Below are 21,222 nucleotides of genomic sequence, written 5' to 3'. Positions count from 1 at the left end.
AAAATAATGAATGTTCTTTCCAATAAATGCGGTTCACAAATTCTGTCTGATAGGATCCAACTTCTATCAGACATGCAACTCCAAACACTAAACTGATTTTCTGTTCAGATTTAAAGCCCATTCAAAGAGGCAGAAATCTGTGCTTTTGAATCTTGAAATGGATTCAAACTAGGTTCAAAATTAGGTTTTTAATTGAACTACATGTTTGAAGCATAGCTTACCTGCTCTCCATCAATGCCATCTAGTCCACTGTCGCCGTGTTCACCCTATAGCAATAAGCAAAAAGCCATCATATTAGCATCAGTTCACTTGTGTCCTTGATTGAGGAAAGAGGTGTTGACCCTGCTTTTGGATACTTGAAAAAGAATAGTTTTTTTTAATGGCTAGCAGGAATAATTAAGAATAATAACTAGGAACTAATAATTAAGAATTTTAAAAGAATTATTAACTTCTAAAAGAGTTCATAGTTAAGAACAGTTAATAAGAACAATTGTTAAAACTACAGATCTTATCCAGGATTTAAATTGTGCTTTGCTATATGCTAGTTTTTCACAACTGCAGCACCTTCAAAAACTAGGTATATTCTGAAATACAACTACCTTAGATGTCTGAATTGTTGGTTTGTTTTTAAAACTCATTTTATTACTGCGAATGGTGTAATGAAAAGCTAAAAGGAATAACCATGATAAGAACAATTATAGAAAATACATCTTAGGCTTTGGGACATTTAAAAAAAAATCATTGCTTTGGCAATGTAATGCTTGTTTCCATCAGGATCAGTCCTGACATCTGTGGTATAAAATAGTATTATTCAAAACGTTAACACCTCCAAAACTACTGAAGGCACTATTTGCCAAGGTGTTCATGGGATCAATGAAGCAGCTGTACAATTAGGACAAGACTAATTGTAGTCTTGCATAGCAAGCTTGAGAGGACAACACTATAAATACAAGAGGGCTGCTTCTGGCTGAGCTAAGAAAAGAGATTAAAGAAAAAGTTGGTCTATCTTGCCTTTTGTGCCACATAAAGAGCAACCCTGTTCCCATGCAAACAAGCCCTGCTCTTCTCTTCCCTTTGCAGAAATCAATCACCACATTGCAGCCATTTATGGAAGTCATTTTCTCATAAAAATACCTACTCAAACCTGAGGGAATTAGTGATGTTAACTTGCTCTGGAAATAAAGAATGAAGCTACTGAGTAGAGTTACAGCTGTCAGAACCTCCCTTCATTTATGCACCCTCCACAATTTTTCAGATCTGGCCACGCAATATATTCATTTTTAAAGATATTTTGAAGTGTTTCCCTCTTTCATTGCTGGATATAAGAAAAGAATTAACTGTGATGTTCTTATTTTTACTAATAAATGAAATTTGCTGAGGCCACAGTCATTTTACTACCTGAGAGCTGAAAAAGTATTCAACAAATCACTGAATGTGACACAACAGCATGCTCTAAATGTCAGCTAAACCAACTGGAGCCTCAGTCTGACAGAGTCTACAGATGCAATAGTTTTGTACGTTTTGTTGTTAAATTGAATTTTCAAAACCACCAAGGTAAAGTTCCTGAGAAAAAGTGTTACTCATTTTTAACAGTTTTAAATGTACTACAAGAAAAATCAAGTGGCTGTACCTTCTGGCAAAATTAACATCATAAACAAAAATTTCTTGAATAAGTATTCAGCAAGCCTTGACTCTTGAATCCAAGACTCTTGCTCAAGTCTTATTTTCTCCCTCACCCATTTCCTACCTCAGACAGCCTGATCTAAACTTCATTGTGTTAAATAATCTGTATTGCCTTTTTTTTTTTCAAATAGTTGTACTAAAATGTCTTGCAGACTTCAATAAACATCTTCAGCCTTACTGAGCTAACAGTATTGAATTCATTTTTTTATATGCTGAAAGTTTAATATTTTTATTTGAAATAAAAAGTGGATTTGACGACACAACATACTGAAATATTCACATTTTTATTAGATTTCAGTAGGGTTTTTGCTCCTGGTAAACCAATTCCCACTGTACAATTCAAGTTGAACAAATCAAAATCATCAGTAAGTACTCTCCCTTCTCTATAATGAGATGTTTCAGACACTTAAAGGAGGACAAATTATTTTGAATATAAATGGAATAGGAAAGAAAAATACGTAGGAGGATTTAAAAAGTCATTTGAGAGCAGTACTTTAAACAGAGCTGAGGTATCAAAAAACACACTCAGAACTTCCTCACGCATGCAGATTCTCAGGATGGAAGTATATGTTTTCCAAGTCTCTGAGGCTCCTAAATCTTTTCTAGGAGTGTTTTTGTCATGAAAGCATGTCATAAAATTTAAATTCCATTTAAACTGCTCTAGCTTGGAACCTAATACTGCCATTCTGATCACTGTCTTCCTGAATTCACTTTTTATTAACAAATTGGTAACAATCTCTCTTTGATGAACAGGTATATTTGAAAGGTTAAATAAGTAGACTTGCAATATCAGTGAGTGACAAAAATAGCTGAAAAGAAGTTTGGATATTGAAAAAGTGTCAATAATGACTGAAGAATACTGCTTAAATCCGCAATAAATATCAGGCAGTCTTCTCCCCTCCCCTTTCTTCTCTGCTTCCTCAGCATTTAGAATATGAAATTCAGCCAATCTGAATTACTCCCTTGACAGATGACTAAAATAAGAAGTAAATTCCTTTCTTGTCAATTAGAGTAAATCAATTATGACTGCAACCGTCCTAAACTCTCAATACAAATAAGACTTAACATCTCATACTTAAATCCATTCTTATACAATCATGTCAATAGTATATTAAATACTCTAAGGTTTTTATGCTATTCCTTCCTTGCTTTAGTGTTTATCTTACAAAGTAATAATGAATTAAAATTAAGCAGAGCACAGTTGTCCTGAAAGAAAATTGATTATACATGAAAACACATACCTGACTTCCCCGATAACCTCTGTAGCCCTGAAATTGAAAATAAACATGAATGAAATTTGGTGACAATATTTTATTTTTATCTTTTAAATCAAGCTTCAGAAGCAGGACACAATTTTGCTATGCAGAGGCCCGATGGGCTCAGTATTTGTAACCCCTATTGAAAACCATCCCCCTCCTACCACACAGGGGATTGACCCCCTTCCTTTATGAAGATGGTACAGACTTCATTTTCATTCTCTTTCTGTAAAGCTTAGGAGTTTTACCTGCAGCCAATCTGGAGTTTGTGATAGTAAAGACATTGGCAATTATTGAGTCAGCAAAATCCCATTCCATTTGACCAGACTTTGAATACGCAAAGAACCTCTCAAAAAGTTCTTTTGAGACAGCAAAAATTGTCTGTTCTTACAGCTGGAGGTCTTGCTCTCCATCTGTACCTCAGGAAGACAGCACAGTACAAAAAATAGTTCAGTGGAAAACAAGATTAGGAAATGCTTCCAAGTAACATACTTGCCTTAAGGCCTCTGGCACCTGTACATCCCCTGTCTCCTCGAGTTCCATTGATACCAATTGGACCTCTGCCCCCCTTAAGAAGCAAAAGGGAATGTTAAAATTCATCCATACGAAGATTGTTACCAGTGATAACATAAAATTGTGTATCTTAAATATTTCTGTGGAAATTTTCTCTAGAAATTAGTTACAACCAGTGATTTCCAAAGAAATTGTTAAACCACCATCCCAATGAAGTTTCTGGATAAACTTAGATGACAGCTGCTTTTCTCCATTACTGTCCTCCTCTTAACAGAGGGTTGGCTTAGGTAGTTTCACCAAAGGCAAATTCAGGCTGACTAATCTACTGTGAGAATTGGAACTACTCCAATGCAGACTTTACAATTAGGTGCAGACAGAAATCCTTGGCTTGTTCTTGGCTTGCAGGCTTCTGACCTGTAGTTAGGAGTGATATTTATGTAATGGGTGCAGTGCTGTAAACCTAGTTCTGTGCTTTTAGTGCTAAGGAAGTTACTTATTCTTCATGGGATTTACTTTTAGACAGCGAAAGAAGAAATACTCCTAGGGGACTGGACTTTGGCATATGCACATTATGCTGAATTCTATGAAAGGAACATGCACACTGCAACACACTGCACACAACACACTGCAAAGGATTTAGAACGTCACCAAAACACTAAAAAATTTAATTTTGTTACCCAGTTATAAGATACTCAGTCATGCTAAGAAGGGAAGAGATGGCTCTGAGATTATCACACAATCTGGGTAGAGTCTGTCACGGAAAATGATCATATAAATTACTCAAAAATATACCACATAAGATGCTGTTGTATGTTTCTTTCTAACTGGTTCTGTTCTTACATAAAAAGCTATTAGTTATTATGGTGAAGTACAGATACATAGAGAATTAAGTCCATACATTTACCTTAAGATACATTTTGCTTAAATACATTTTAGGTTATTATTGATGATGCTGTGTGAATGAGTAAATGCAGACAGATTTAGGCACCAACAAACATGATTGCAGCAGGAAAGAGTGTTTACTTACAATCCCACCTTCCTCGCCAGGATGACCAGGAATTCCTCTGTAACCCGTACTTCCCTGAAAAAATGGGAACATACGAGATAATAAACTATTCTCCAAGAACATGGGTTCATTAGTATTGGATTAATCTGCACATGCAGATAGAAAACATTTATTGGAAACTAGATCTGGTTATGCTGGAGAGGGCAGGCTTCTCCACTTGCAGTTATACAGCCACTCTGCACAATTCCAGAATACTTCACGTGGTTGTGGGAAAAAAACCCACAGTGTAACAATGTCCAATATAAGAGTTCAGTATACCATTTCATGAAACTGCTTAATGAATTAACAAACCCAGTGGGTTTTTGATCAAACTAAGTATCTTTCTTTGTGATTTTGACATGGAAATATTATACAGTAATGAAATTCTAAGGTAAAATGAAAAATATAAGGAAGTATATATATATTGCAACTTTGTATTTGAAGTGATGCAAGCCTCATATCCTCAGGTTAAAAAAAAAAAAAAAATCTCTCAGGGAAATTAGAACAGACAGAATTTCTAGGAATGAAAATGAACAAGAATGAGACAAATTTGTGCTGCAAGAACATGCTTTTAAAATTGTAAATTGTGCAACCCAAGGCATCATGCCTGTCTACCTGCAGTACAATTACATGTGCATTCTGAATACTGCTTTGTCTGAGCACTATAATCCAGACATTTCAATAAAGCAGGTGTAAGAATGTCAACAAGACTAATAGAAGAGATCGAAAAACTGTTTTATGAATACCTATTGCAAGACTATAGCCTTGCTAAGAGATAACCAAAAATGGATTTAACTGAAACCAGATAATTGAAGAGTGTAAACTACAAATACAAGTTATGTAGTGTGTTACTGGAATAAGCTGAAGTAAAGGAATGAAAAGAACACAAGAGAAATGGTAACTACATACACCAAGAGCTTTAATAATGAGGTCTACTATTATGCTGTAGAAGTGGTGAAAAATGCAATATTTAAAACTAACAATAAAGGAGACAATATAAAAGCTTAAAGGAAATACTGTATATTAGTGCTGTATTGATCAGTAGAAACTCACAATAGAGAATATTCAGAATAACCAGAACACACAAAAGGACGAAGTTCACATCTAGTGAAGAAGAATTTTCTACTCCTAGCTTGGCAACTGTTTATTATTTAAAAGTTTATTATTCACAGTTATCTAAAAAAGCTTGGTTAATCAGAAACCATTTTGAAATCTCTGTCTGCCTTCTGCTGAATTCTGCAAAGAAGAGTGCTTAAAGACTTTTATGTGTCTGAATGATTTTCATTACAAAAATACTTTTGCAATAGGAACATGCAGCAGAGAAATGACCACATTGCATGTTTCTTCTTCATCTATCCTAACAGCAAGGGCTGTGGGCACCTGCATGCATGCTTCAGATTACCACAAAAAACACAAATAAACCTTGAAATAATAAAGAAATTCTTATGTAGCATCTACTGCAGCTCTCCTACCTTATTTCCAGGAATTCCCCGGGCACCACGTTCACCAGTTTCTCCAACGCATTTACAAAAAACATCACAGCATTTTCTTTCTGCTATAGTATCCTGAAAAAATGGCAAGTAATGTAGCATTTGTGTAAAGTTGATTATAAAAAAAAAAAAAAAAAAGACTGTTTCCCCCATTTTGTTTATATCAAAAAAGGACTTACAAGGTTTTTCTGCAAGATGCTTGGAATATCCTGAAGTTCAATACTAAGAGGTTCGTTGTTTTCCAAACCTCTGCCAAACTCTATTTCTCGAAGTTCATTCAAGTTCTGTGTATTGTCCAGCCCAACTAGTAGAAGTGCATCAAGGCCTTCAACATAAGCATAGATTGAAGTTTGTGAATGCCTGGATTATATTATTTAACCAACAACATGATTGTGAATAATAGTAATTCTCTAAAACTTAAATTTTATAGCATGTTGAAAGAAATCAAGCCATTGAGAACAACATATGAGACAAAAACTAAGATTAGTTGTCTTCCAGTTAAGTTCTCTCCCAGCTGACAGACTAAACTGCTACTTCTGCTCAAGAGGTAACCTCAGTGTGCAAAGAGAAGTGTAAAACTGTTCTCTTCTGTAGAAGACAGATTTGGGTCTAACATCTGGCACTACATTTGTCAGTAAGAGGGACTGCTCTAGCTGCTGAAGCTGCCCTCCAGAAAGCAGGATAATCTCAGGCCCTCTGCACCCTTGGAAGTGTTTCTTCAAACATCTATCAACCCATGAATGGAATGGTTCATGGGGGTAACAGTGGGAAGAGGGAACTAAAGCTTGCTCAAGCCATTTCTTCAGCTGGAGGCCAGTCTCAGATGATCTGTCTAACTTTACCTACTAAATTATATATTCATATAGATTGATTTCAGGGTTCCTCAGCTTCCATTTATTTGATCTTTTCTGCTGACAAATAAAGTCAGGATTCCTCTTTAGGTCACAAGAGAATTATATTCTATTTTACATCACACATTTTAATCAGTCATTAAAATTTCCTTCTTATTGTAGATACATCTTTGGCCTATCTTACAGTAGAATGAAGTTCAGTTCTTCCCTTCCTCAAATGCTACTTTTTTGAGGAAATCTCTATCCTCCTGTCTTCCTCTTAGGTGGAAATATTTTTTCCTCGCTTTCCACTCTTTCTACCACTTGCATTTAAAGTAGTGGGTATCTTGGAACATGCAGTGGTGTGATAGAAAAGGTTCTGACCAACAGGCTCTGTTTGATGGCAAAGCTACAGAAAAGGAACACAGTAAATGGAAGGTATTTTGTACCGAAAGAGTAATTTTCTGCAGTGGAATTCATCCTGAAGTACTTCCAGAAGCTAAGTGTCTATCCTATGCTTAGAACCAGCCTCTGCATTATTTCTGCTTTAGATCAGTAGTGAAAAAAATTTTTGACATAGATCAAACCCAGAAAAAAAAATATCTGTAGCTTAAAATAATAAATAATAAAAATAATAATAATTAAAAACAGTCTTCATTTACTACATTAAAATATTAGCTCAAGAGTATAACTGAAGATGAAAAACCCCATGCAAATACCCTAGAATGGATAATAATTCTGAACTTCACAAACATTGATGCACATGGAGAAGCAAACACTCTCCCAGTGACTTCCAAGGAATACCCTCAACGTGGAGAGTCATGTTATTTAGGAAAGTTGTAGTGGCAGAACAATACATTGGTTCATGTGTCAGTAGGAGCATTGATGTAGTGCTCTCATACCTTTGAGGTAAAAGGAATTTGCTGCTTTTCTGAGATCTTCAGGTGAATCGTCCAGTCCATCTGAAAACACTAACACAACCTGTCAGGAAAGGGAATAACACTGAATCACTTAAGAGATATTAAAAGCTGTGCCAGTGTGAAAAGTACAGTTTGCATTGAAAACTGACTACGAGGTAGTTCAAATTCCACTACTTGTGGTAGACCTAAAACATGCACAGTGGAAAAAGAGCAAGAAGAATAGAACACAAAACTCTCTTTTCTCTGACAGCACTCCAGTGTGAGGGATCTGTCTTGCCACCCATTTCCTAACATTGCTATTATTGTATTATATGTGTCATTTTCTTAGTATACTAGCCTGAAGACCAGCTCTGCTGTGACTTAAACAATGAAGAGTTTTCGCTGGTGTCAGAGGAGTTCTCCTATATGTGAATGTGGAAAAAAAGTTTGAAGAAGCAAAGATTTTATTTTCTGTAAGATCACCTTCAGTTGAATGCCATATGAGCTGCATCTACTGCATCATCTCTGGGTAACAGCTGGGACAGCTGAGCCTCAACTGGCCAGAGGGATGTCCCATACCAAAGAATCACAGAATGCTAGGGATTGGAAGGGATCTTAAAAGACCATCCAGTCCAATCCCCCTGCCAGAGCAGGAACGCCTAAATCAAGTCATACAGGAATGTGTCCAGGTGGGTTTTGAAAGTCTCCAGAGAAGGAGACTGCACAACTCCCCTGGGCAGCCTGTTCCAGTGCTCTGTCACCCTCACCGTAAAGAAGTTTTGTCTCATATTTAAGCAGAACCTCCTATGTTCCAGGTTGCACCCCTTGTCCCTTGTGCTATCATTGGATGTCACTGAGAAGAGCCTGCCCCCATCCTCCTGACACTTACCATTTACATATTTATAAACGTTAATAAGGTCACCCCTTGGTCTCTTCTTCTGATGTATTTACCCTTACAAGGGCAAACACGTCCTTCCTCAGTAAGGTGTTCCTCAACAGAGACCTTAGCAAGTGAAAATATTCAAACAGCTACTATACAACGTGCCCAGTGCCTTACTGAGTCAGCACTTTATTAAAGGTAAACTGTCAAGGCAATGATCCTGAAACATTCCAATGAGATTTTTTTTATTTTTTATTTTTCACTTAAATGGAATGATTCCTTTCCCTTCAGAAGAGATTAGGCCAAGCCTTTGAGACCACCAATTCCTGAGCTACGTTTTTGCTTCCCTGCAGTAGTCAGCATCAGAGTCAACAAATTTTACACTACATATTTTTTCCAACTTGTATATTTACACCATTAAATTACCTTTACTTTAGCAGAGGCTGCACTAAAGAACTTCTCTTGAAATGTCTGTAAGAAGTCCACATTCAGGTACGTGTCCACTGTGGCCTGTGCATCTAAGAACTTCTGGATGATCCCTTCATTATAGCCCTCAAAATCAGACTCAAAGATTATTTTTTTGTCCTGTGTCAATACTTGAAATTTGAACCTAATGTTGACTGGAGCGTCAGGTTTACAACAGACACGTAGCCGTGATTTCATATGTTGTAAAAGTTCGGGGAGGGATGTTTGCAATTTCTGTTTCAGAAGCAGTGAAGATGCTGGCCGTGTACGCCTTGAAATATCAATTGCTATAAAAAGGTCCATATCACAATCTGTGAAGAAAGCAGAGGAAGCAGGAAATTATAAACATACAACGTTTATGAACTTTGTCTCTCATCAGGATCATGGGAGTGGAACAAAAATCAACATGGTAGATTTAAAACCAGAAGTCAGAGTCAGTGAGATGGTGTTTTATATTTCCTGAAAACCTGTCAGACCACCAGTTTCAGTGGGGCTACATAAACTTGCAGCTACTAAGGCCTGATCCTATATTACCGGACACATGTACACACAAAAACTGCAAAACAGTGAAGAAGAGCTTACTGTTCTTCTTCAGCTGCCAAATGACCTCAAAGGTCTTAATTTTGCAAGTATTTCCATATGCTTTACTACCAACAGAAAATACACAGTACATATTCCAATTGCAATGATGGCTGACTGTGCTTTATCATTTTGCCACAAGATCAGATACTACATGCAAACGTAGAACAACAGGCCAAAGAAACAAAAGAGATAGTGGCAGCATCCTCTACAGGCAATATCTGATAGCCACCGTGAATAACAGCTGCTGTAAGGTGAGGGCTACCTCAGTTACAGAATTGCTTGCATAGTTCCTGATAATAACAGCAAATGTTGTGATGTGGCCTCTTACTCCTCTTGCCCTAGTCAAGCAGCCCAACTACTTGGCTTATTTCTTCTGTACCTTGATTCTTCGTGTGTTATGCTGGATTTTATTGTGTCCCTAGATGCATCACCATCCATCACTGTAGCTCTGCAAGGTAGTCTGTGACATGCAATTTTTCTAAATGACATTCAGACCTTGGAACAGCATAAGAAATCTACACAGCTTTTCTGTGTAGTTCACAGCAAGTAAATATTTTTCTTAAACAGTTAAATATATCTACACACACACATACATATAAAAACACAACACGGTCATGCCCCTTAGCCAGAGTTTATGAGGTTGCCCATCTGGTTTCAAGATTCACAGAACACCTGTGATGCACAGGCCACCATCAGCTCAGGAACAGCATTTTTTCTAATTGTGTATGGATTTTCTGATGAGACATTTCCATGGGCGTTAAACTTAGAAGATATTTTTTCCAGTAAGTGTTCACATCCAGCACATAGAAGATATGTTTTCAAAATGAGATTTATTTATTTATTTTTTATTTTTTTAACCACATCCTTTGGAGGAAACGCAAAGGGCAGCCATGGACTCACCAGTTTAGCCCTGATCATCCACATTGCTTAGCTCTTAGAAGCGTTACCTGCAAACTCCTCATGTACCAGCAACAACAGTACCAAAACAGCAGTAAAGCATCCACTTCTGTTTTGTTGTGTTGCATATGAGAATGCATAAAACATTTTCCATACTCTGCCAATAGTCCGTTTATCTGCAGGGCTAAATAATTCTGTGTAGCTAACCTATTTTCCTAATCACCTGTTCTCCCCACACATATCCACTTTGTTAAACTGGCCTATCTTTGTGCTGCAAAGGTATCTTTTTCCCCCCTGTTGACTTTCCATACCTGGAATACAGTTCTTAAATTAAAAGTCTGGCAGTTTAGAAGATGGTGACTGGAGAAAGGGGAGTTAAGAATTGTTATGGGAAAGAAGATTAGTGAATACAGGAAAACAGATTCCCAGCCAAGATAACACAGGCTTCATAGGAAATTCATCATTGGTTTATGAGACAAGTTGATCTAAATCTTAAAAGCATATAAACCAGTAAGATCAGAACCAACATGCTTTCCTTAATTTTGTTCTCTCTAAACTTAAAAAGCATGTCTGTAGATATATACATCGAGTTTACTGTTCCATCTTCCATTAAATCTCCCTGTTCTCTGGCCATGAGACACCAGGAGATGCTAGTGCCTCACTCATAGTATTCCACATCCGTGTGCTCTGCTTCCCCAGCAGCCCTTTGTTTGTTTTCAGGAGCCAGGGGTTGCCTTTTCAGGTGGAGGTTTGCTCTGTTTTTGATGGGGAAAAAAGGGCTAGGGCCAGGCTATCCTCTCTGAAAACCACCTGAGCAGACAGCATTAACATAGACAGCAGCTTCTGGCTTTGGGAGGGAAGATTCAACACTTTTTTTTGGACCCCACCATTCCAGCAAACATCAGCCAGTTTTGCTGTGTTTAAGATCTCTCGAGCCCAGGGTGCAGCAGAGTTAACTTTATTTGTTCAATGATTTTGTGAAGTTATTTCTATTTGTTTAACCATTGTTACAAAAAGCCTTAGACAAGGAGTGTGGTCATCACAGTGTGCCTTCCTCACAGTGAGTTTCTGATCACTAGGGGAATTAAACGTGGAGGGCTAGGTATGATCAGTTTTATGGTATAACAAAGACAATAAACAGTGTGTATCTGACTCTTTTAAGATGTTATCTTTATGGTAAATATGCAGGGAAGAGAAGGAGCTTTAAGGACAGTCACAGTCCCTGTAAAAATGGGATCACAGAAAGAGAACTGCTCCTGCACATTTTCTTCCTGCTGTCCCTAATCAATCCCACCCATTTACACCCCAGCAGGTCCCTTCTTTACATTCAATGGAAAAAAAATCATCTTTTTGATTTGTCATTTGCCACCTTTTCTATTGCAATTTAAGAAACACCTACAGTATTATCCTTCTGTGTAACTGGCACGAGTACCGAATTTTAAAGAACAATTTTGTGGGTTTTCTGCCTCCATCTTCCCACGACTAGGTGACTGATACTGCAGCACCATGTTAGAATAAGCTCAGATACAAAAACAGGATCCAACACCTGATACAAGTTGCTACATTTATCAAAGGCACAACTGAACCTTTTGCTCGATTTGGGGTTGAGAGCTTCTCAGGCTGTGCAGCATCCCTGGAAGGGCATCCAATCTACTGTTGCCACCAATCAGATGTAGTAGGAAATACTGCCTCCTGTTTCTTATGTAGGGAAAGCTTTTGGGTAGCATCTCAGCATTACTGTGAATTTGCTGCTCACACCATGCCAATACTTCCCGCATAACCAAGGCTGCATTTTCCCACACCCCCTTCTCAACAGTGCCGGTGTAGGACTTTTGTCAACAGCTGCTACTGACAGACCCTTTGGAGCAGGATGGTCATGGTCAGCTGTAGATGGAAAAGTTAGTTTTTTTGAAAGGCTCTTTTATAAATATCACCAAATTGCATTTTTTTTCTTTTCTTTTCTTGTGATTAGAATATTGAGGGCATGTCTTCTCTGTCTCCTTTTAGACACTGAGGAGATATGAATGTGAATGCTAGATGTGAAGCATTGTCTCACCTCAGAAGCTACATAGCTAAAAGCATAATAGTTCTTGACTGAAGAAAGTGCACATTTAGAAAGACACAAAACTGAGTAACCTGAGCAGAGTTCTTTGGTAAAATAGCTGCATTGCTTCTTAGATAGTTTTGTTACTTCTGACAGGGTGTGCATGCAGCCATGTAGATATTTACCGTTATATACCCAACAAAACATTTACATTGCTTACCCTCGATAGGACGGTCTTCGGATTCACAGAGCTCATTGACAACAGTCCTCTTGATGTTTTTCAGGGCATCAAAGTTCTCCACTGTGAACACTCTCCTTGCATCACCAGCTGTTCGAAGCAGATCAAAGGAATTTATAAGCCCTATGCCAACTGCAAAGACATGCACCCCATCACCTCTCAAAGCCACGGCTGCATCCTCCACATCGTCATGAGAGTTCCCGTCTGTAATCACAATGAGGTTCTGTGAAACTCCTCTCTTCTTGCGGCCTCCATGGGCAGGCTCAAAAAGACTATGAACAAACCTCAGTGCTTTCCCAGTGTATGTAGTGGATTGCATTTGTTCGATTCTGTCGATGCGTTCCTTTATGATGATGTCATTATAGAACTCATTAAGAGAAAATTCTTTCTGGGGTTCAGCACTGTACTGGACTACCCCAACATGCACTCCGTTCTTAGAAATAACAAAACTGTCCAAAACATCTTTCACGAAGGTCTTCATAACAGAAAAGTTACTGTTTGATATGCTTCCTGATCCATCCATCAAGAACATCAGGTCTGCCACTTGTTTGTTGCAAACTTAGGGAAAAAGCAGGGAAGGAACACAAAACAACAAAATTATTGAGGAACATAATTTTGGCACTGTTTAACCTTTCCTTTTTCTCTTCAGTGTAAGCTTTTACTCACAAAAGCTGTTCACAGAGAGGTCATGCAAAGACATCATCTATCCATCATCTAACTTCAACCCTGTGACCTTCCATGAGATAAAAGTAATTTTTTCCCAGCATTAACTTGCAGAAAGAAACACAGTTCTTTACATAACAGCTAAACCACTGCCTGGGGGAGTCATAACAAAACAGAACTTGTAACCACTGTCAACCCCTCAGCTGAGGAATGTCAGAATTTACCTACCAATAAAGTTAAATCAGTATGACTACCTCACTCAAAATATTCATCCTCTCTTGGTACCTGAAAGGCCACTTTGGGGAAAAAACACTTGAACTGCATGACTTCTGTGGAGAAAGTTTCTCCCTGAAGTGGAGAAATTTCTTGCCTGTCATTTTCATTGCCTAAGCAGAGTTCCAAATATGTTATAAGCAGAGTTGCAAATATGCAAGATTTATTGGCAGCTTCTATTCAAGGTGTCGAAGGTGTATTTCACTGGATCTAATTGCTTGGTAGAGAGAACCTGATACTGTTTGTTGTGCAGCAAGAAAAAAGGATGGACAAGAAGCCATCTTTCCAGCCATCGTGGACAATTATTGAGCTGGTCTGCCTGATTAGCGGGAAGTTTACCCTTCCAGCATAGCCACGGTGCCTGTCTTTACCCTGGAAGCACTACAATTTGTGTCCTTTACATTTTTTTCCACACAGAATAAAGCAAAAGTTTTATTACAATAGCTTTCCCTTGCTGGGACCTAACAGTGTACCATCTGAATGCTGTATCATATCCATCCTAACACTTGAGGGAATACAGAAGACATTACTGCACAGAATCTTACTGATTTGGGTGACTACAAGAAAGAAATCAGAAAAGGAAAATGAGTGGAGGGAAGTGGAAACTCTTTGCCTTTACGAAGTAAATCTATCACCAACTACTTTTCCATGCATAAATCAAAAATAGTTAACTGTGCCCCATAACAGAATAGATGCAGGGATAAACACCATCTCACTTTTAACGAAGCTTTAACAATAAACTAAAGACCCTGACTGCAAACTACCCATCTTCTAGACAGAAAATGAGAGAAAGAAGAGTAGAAGGGATCACAGAGAAACAGGATCCTCAAGAGAGAACGGCCTCAATATATGGGGGAGCCAGGGCACTGCTCAAGTGTAGAGAATTGCTTTGTGAAAAAGAAAATTAGTTCCTAGGACTTAGAAGAAATCTGCCTCCATTTATCAGTGTAAGAAGCCTCTTGAAAATAGCTGATGGAAGCCCATCAGTAGAAGGTAACTTTTGAGATTGCATTTAATATGTACTGCATTTTAAGCAGAGAACTGTCACCAGACTTTTCCACTTATCCTCCTATTACGTCCACAAAATATGTTTAACACCAATCTTTGCTTTTAACAGTCTGCATAAGTGGTAGAAAAAGACCTAGTAGATCTATTCAAAAGTATCTTTACCTGGCTTAGATTTCTCACACACGTTTTGAGCAAGGTTTTTATATATGCTTTCCAGTGCATCATAGTTCCGTGCAAAGTATAATCTTTCTTGATCTTCAGTAATCTCTTTAAGTTCTGCTCTGTCTGCTTTGCTTATTCCAACAGCAATTAAGTTGATTTCATTCTCCTTCAAAGCTCTTATGGCCATGGGAAGGTTGGCTTTATCTGATGGTACAGTTGGTTCATCAGTAATAAGAACAAGGATCCTAGTGACAGCGAGATACGATGGACGTCCACCATGGTTCACATCAAATCTTTGCCGGGCAAAGTTCAAAGCTCTTGCAGTAAAGGGCTTGCCTGGCAGAGGCTTCAAGTTGAATATTTTTTTCCTAATCTGAGATTTGGAGGTATATGAATTCAATGGGAAATACACCTCCGGCGTAGAGCTATAGACCACAACACCAAACCGAACTTTGTCCAACCCAACCACTGAGGTATTAACTACTGCTTCTATAAGATGATGCACATTTTTAAACTGCAGGTCTGTAACACCAGATGATCCATGCACTAGAAAGATGATATCAGCAACTTCTGCTCTCTTGCACACTGTTAGTGGAAACAAACAAACAAACAAACAAACAAAAAAAAGTTATAATTCTGTCTCTCTTCCTCAGCCCTTTTCTTGCATACTATTATGGAAAACAGAAGAAACAAAGAAACAAGGTTATAATTCTGTCTCTCTCCTTCACCTCTTTCTCTCTTTCAACCCTTTGTGTAGGGATTTTTGTTTCCATATTCCAGCTGTAACCTTAAAATGCAAAGACACCGCAGAAGCCTGAAAGCAAAAGCTTGGGTGTCTTCCTGAAAGAAGGGGAAATATTTACCTACCTTCTCGTAAGAAAAAGAATGAGATCACACCCTATAAAAAGAACAAGTCTATGTTTTTATACTGCTTTTCATTCCACTGCCACTGTGTATCATTATGGAGAACAGAGCTTTATATCATACCATGAACAGAAAAAAAAAATGTTGCCTTACAAAGAATTAACAGGAAAGAAAAAAATAAAATAAAAAAAAAAGAAAAAAAAAAAAAAAAAGAAAAATACAGAGATGGATATCATCACTACTTACAATCCTGTAGATTACAAATTTCAAAGAGAATCTGCTTTTGTATGAAGTGAAAGTCATTCTCAAAGAACACTCTGTCTTGACTGCCGGTAATCTCCAAAAGCTGCGAATTGTTGGCACGGAGCATGTCGATAGCAAATATAGTTACGCCTTTCTTCCGTATGGCCCTGGCTGGTTTTGTTACAGAATCGTGGGATTCCCCATCAGTGATCACTATTAGGTATTGTTTCAATTCAGGACGTCCTCCTTTAGGTCGATCAAAGTAAGGGGCAGCAAGGTTCAGTGCTTTCCCAGTCTGTGTTCCTGTTCTAATCTGCTTCATTTTCTGAATGGCTTTCCCCATATCAGCTGCAGTGTTATATCTGTCAAGCTGGAACTCTTCTCTCATTTTAGAGCTGAACTGAAGCAAGCCAATTCGAACATTATCAAGCCCAACATCTATGTTGTTCACAAATGACTGCATGAAATCCTTTACCTTCTGAAAGTCATCTGAACGGACACTCTCTGAGCCATCCACGAGGAAAACAACATCAACTTTCACGTTTTTACAGACTAAGAAAAAAGGAAAAAAGAAAAAAAAAAGAATAGGCTAAAACCACAAATCTCTTCTCACCTGCTCTTTTAACATTTCAGCTGGATCAAAACCCAAAAGACAGTAAATGATAGAATGGGCGGGTAGATGTCGTCAGTAGATCTGTCAAAAAATAACTGACTGCAAAAGATGAACGTGAGGCTTAACAGCTAACATGTAAACAAAGGCTGGAGAGTGCTCAAGATGCCTTTGTTCATCCCCCAACTTCAAGAGAAAGAATTCTGCTACTTGATACAGCCACTTTCCTCCAAGCTATTATGTGGTGCAGAAAGAGACATACACAATCCCTGGATAAGAGTAGCTTGCACATGTCGGAAAAACATCCCCTGACTTGGGTATTGAAAAATCAGAATTTATCTACTTGTGAAAGACAAGTGTTCTGCAGTGCTCAGACTGCTTACCTGTTCAGAACCACAAGTACCCGGTGTTAGACTGCAGGCAATTATCACTGGGTTCTTTGTCTCTTCTCACAAAATGTGATTGGGTCAAGACAAAGAACAAGTACTTAGACTTTTACTATAGGGCACTTTCCCAGTTGAAGAATTTCAATTTCTGCTACTTAGCTTTATTTTATATTGCTCATTGACTAGTAAAATCTGTACATTGAAAGAAGGTGACCTAGTCTTGAAATGGCAAAGTATGAGATTACCAACACACAAGTCTTTATTTCTGATATGTAGCAATATCATTTTCAGTATTAACAAAACATGTAAGTACATTCTAATACTAGCTGCTTGGAAAGGATCAGGCTTAGGAGATGCTCTTACCATTTTTTGAACATATATTTTGCACAATTCCTTCTTTAATATTTTTCAGGGAATCAAAGTCATTCACGAAATACACTCTCTCTCTTGTTTCTGCTATTTCCTCCAACTGTTGTTGAACAGCTTCCTTGATGCCGATGGCGTAGATAGTGATCCCTTGTTGCCTCAGCTCACCTGCTGCTTGCTTCACCTCATCTTCAGATTTACCATCTGTAATCACTACCAGGATCTGTGGAACATTTTCCCTAGATGCCATTTGGAACAGACTTTTCATATATATTAATGCATCTCCAGTTCTTGTACCTCCACCTATTTGTTCAATATTACGAATTGCCTTTGTTAAATCATCCATTTGGTTGTGCTGGCCAATCACGAATTCTGTCCTTGACTCAGATGCATACTGAACCACACCAATACGAACATTGTTGGCACCAACTTGGAACATTCTGGTAGTCTCATTCACAAATGTTTTAATGTCTACAAAATCAGTTGATTGTATGCTGCCAGAGCCATCGATCAAGAAATAAATGTCAGCTTCCTCTGTGTTCACGCAACCTAATTAGTAAGAAAAAAAGACAAGGGCGGGGGGGGGGGAGGGGGGGGAGGAGGAGGGTAGGGGATGGAAAGGGGGAGTTACAAAAGTTTTGACACTTCCAAGAGTAAGAAAAATCACTTAACAACTTTGCAATCCTCACAAATAGGTACCTAAACAACAAAAGTAATTTTATTTGAGAAAAGCCTTTCAGTCCAAAAATCTTGTAAAATCTTGGGTGTTCAATAAATAGGATAAGAGATGTCCAAACTTCCCTACACAAATAAAATGTGTCGAGAAGATAAAATGGAGTAATGAAACCCATTGTTACTGGTACTGTTACTTGTAAAAGGATAGCAAGCAGGATGAAATAGAAGTCAGGACTGCAACAGTTATTAAAGTGAGAAAAATAGAATAAAAGTAGATAAGATGAGGTACAGTAACAGTGTGACAGCCTGCAAAGACAAAAAAAAAAAAAAAAAAGGAAGTGTATCTAGAAACAAAGCTAATTTGAAAAAGAATGGTAAGAGACTTTACTGGGAGAGACTGGGTAGAATTTAGGTGTGAAAATAAAACTATTACTAGGATTTGTATCATTATGAGACTAGCCTCCTGAACTGGTATTAACAGCATGGCCTAGCTACTCCTAGAGGTGAGAGATGACAATATTTCATCAGTGTCAGAATTCAGAATTACTATAAACTTCACATAGTTTTGACAAGTGCAAAGAACATTAAAGGAGAGATGTCATGGAAAAAATAACCTAGATTCAAGTAACTGAGACATGACTCAGTCTACCTGTAAATGTTGTTAAGCTGTAGGAACCACTACAACTAACCTGAAGAATCCTGAGCAGAATCATGTTCACCTGAATGTGAGGGAGCCTTGGAATTTGCTCAAGTGAAAGTAGCAAAGGCTTCCTGACACTTGCTTCCCCCAAAAGGTAGGAATAAATAGGGGAGGGTTCCAAGCAGGGCAAATCTCAGCTGGAGGACATTCAGGTCCATCAGCAACAGAATTTTATAAACATCTCTAAAATCTATCTGAATTTTTATTTCCTCTTGAATTAAGTACAGATGGTGTACACATCAGCAACAAGCCTGGCACCACTGAAATGGCATTTTTATGCGTGCTTCTTACCTTCTTTCACATTCTGCGATTGTAATGGGACTACAAATGTACTTTTCACAATGTCATTACAAAGCCGTTTCTTTATTTTCCATCTGATATTTGACAACTGTAGAAAATTCTTCAGGGTGGTGACATGATTCATTGGGGGATATGTTGCAATTTTATCAAGCTTGCTGCTCTGTGTGGTATTCTGGATGCCCACAACATAGACAGTGACACCTTTACGTCTTAGTTTAGATGCTGGTTTAGTATAATCATCCAAGGACTGACCATCAGTGATAACCACAGCAATTTGTTGCACTCCTTTTCTCTTCCTGCTGCCTGCCTCTCGAGTAAAAACCTTATTCCTTAGAAATTCAATGGCTGCTCCAGTGTATGGTCGTCCACCTCGATATGGTAAATTCTTTAGGTAGTTCAGGATTTCCAGTTTATCCTTGAATGTGTTCAGGGTGAACTCTAGTCTTGGTTCATCACTGTACAGCACTAGCCCAACTCTTACATTCCTTGGACCAATATCCAGGGCATAAACAACTTTTAAGAGAAATGCCCTGATCAGCTGGAAGTTTTTTGACCCAACTTTGCTGGATTCATCCACAAGAAATGCAATGTCTGCAACAGTTGCACTGGAACACACTAAAAGTAAAATAAACAAAAGGAAGATAAGATTAATGTAGGTCACACTGTGGGATAATTGGTGAGACAGTCAGAACACTGTTACAGATGAGACTCAAGGTAATATGCAAGATGCTGCTACAATAACACATGAAATCCAAATCCTAAAAGTGCTGAAGAGCAGAGATTTATGTATTGATTTTCAGTCAAGAGATCATGTTTATTTCAGTGATTTCTTTAACTGCCCCCTTTTGCCCACTACAGCAAACTTTGCAAGACAGGTGGCTTTCCTCACTGTACTGTAGAGTGACTGCAAATCAGGAAAACTCAGGATATTAGGGAAGTTATTCTGTGGTTAAATTCAAACTTTCCTATGGCCATTTTTTGGAAACAAAATCCAAGGAAAATCCAAGGAAAATTGTTCCCTCAGTCAGAAAAGGCAACTCCAGTGCAGCCAACCCTTCAAGACTACCAAAGTTTTGCTCTTTTGATGCACCATACCTGCTGGCACCATTTGATCAAGTTCATAAAGATTCTGGAGTGAGGCTTCCACACCAGTAACAATTCTCTGTTGCACAAACTCAACGTTCTTTGCTTCGTGAAGAAGGTAAGTTGCATTAGAGGGGTAGCTCTCCGTTGTTTCTACCCTGTCAAAGCGTTCAACTTCAACTGTGAAATTTTTCACTCCCATCTCCTCTAACATCCGGATTGCCCCCATGATATTTTTACTGGATCCAGAGGATGTGAAGATCACTACAACCTGTGGAGTGCCTTCGTTGATCCGGCTTCCAAAAGTATCCGTAAACAAGGTTTCCAGCAAAGACTCCAAGGCAATTCCATCCTGTGATGAGTCTCCAGTGAGAACGATGCGCTGAATGTGGTCAAGGATCTCTTCTTTCTTTTCGTAAGAGTTCAGCGCAAACCCCACCTCTCCCACACCATTAAACTGGGCTAGGCCAATCCTATACTTGTCAGTCCCAACATCTAGCTGTTCGACTATTTGGGAGATGAAACGTTTTACTCCGTCAGATGCTGAATGCTTCGTGGTCGCAGTGGAGTCAATGAGGAAAATAATATCAGCATATTGTTTTGCAAATGCTGCAGAGAGGAAAAAAAATGTATTAAATGAGTTGCTGAAATACTGTCAACCTATATCCAGACCTGGCTTTGAATGCAATCTAAATAAGAACCTTTTCATTGATCTTCACAGTTTTAAATTTGGACTTAAGCTCTACATCTACAACATACCATGAAACATGCTATTCAATTACTGTTGAATTATATTTTGAAAAATTAAACAAAGAATTCTAAAGAAAGCAACCGTCTAAAAAATGGCTTTAAAATGTCTTGAGAAACCTTTACACCTGACAGTATTTATACAGATAGAAGTTTCATCTTCCTCCAACCAAATCTTCTACTTACTACTTTGGGAGTGAGATTGTATGTTTTATCATTCCATTCTAGTGATATTCCATTAAACAAGGTCCTCTATATCACTGCTGGAATCTAGGTTGCATTTAAGACTTTAACCCAACTGAACGCTTCAGAATAAACTC

General features: G+C 38.1%; 1 protein-coding gene across 1 annotated transcript in view; it reads right to left on the bottom strand.

The window, feature by feature from the left end:
• The window catches only part of COL6A6 (collagen type VI alpha 6 chain), a gene marked incomplete at both ends in the record, with an annotated part of 42,122 nt that overhangs the window by 18,248 nt on the left and 2,652 nt on the right, over positions 1-21,222 (bottom strand). Inside the window, 14 exons of the mRNA XM_084281611.1 lie at positions 222-266; positions 2,925-2,943; positions 3,428-3,507; positions 4,480-4,533; positions 5,970-6,062; positions 6,167-6,312; positions 7,720-7,798; positions 9,023-9,372; positions 12,805-13,380; positions 14,929-15,513; positions 16,039-16,587; positions 17,395-17,946; positions 19,064-19,687; positions 20,168-20,764. Of these exons, the coding sequence (XP_084137737.1) occupies positions 222-266; positions 2,925-2,943; positions 3,428-3,507; positions 4,480-4,533; positions 5,970-6,062; positions 6,167-6,312; positions 7,720-7,798; positions 9,023-9,372; positions 12,805-13,380; positions 14,929-15,513; positions 16,039-16,587; positions 17,395-17,946; positions 19,064-19,687; positions 20,168-20,764 (4,349 nt within the window). The remainder of the gene's footprint in view (positions 1-221; positions 267-2,924; positions 2,944-3,427; positions 3,508-4,479; positions 4,534-5,969; positions 6,063-6,166; positions 6,313-7,719; positions 7,799-9,022; positions 9,373-12,804; positions 13,381-14,928; positions 15,514-16,038; positions 16,588-17,394; positions 17,947-19,063; positions 19,688-20,167; positions 20,765-21,222) is intronic.

Source organism: Netta rufina (assembly GCF_964035555.1).
Source record: "Netta rufina genome assembly, chromosome: 2".
NCBI classification, from domain to species: Eukaryota; Metazoa; Chordata; class Aves; order Anseriformes; family Anatidae; genus Netta; species Netta rufina.
Note: the sequence above shows the minus strand (reverse complement) of the source record. Positions and strands in the feature narration are given on the sequence as shown.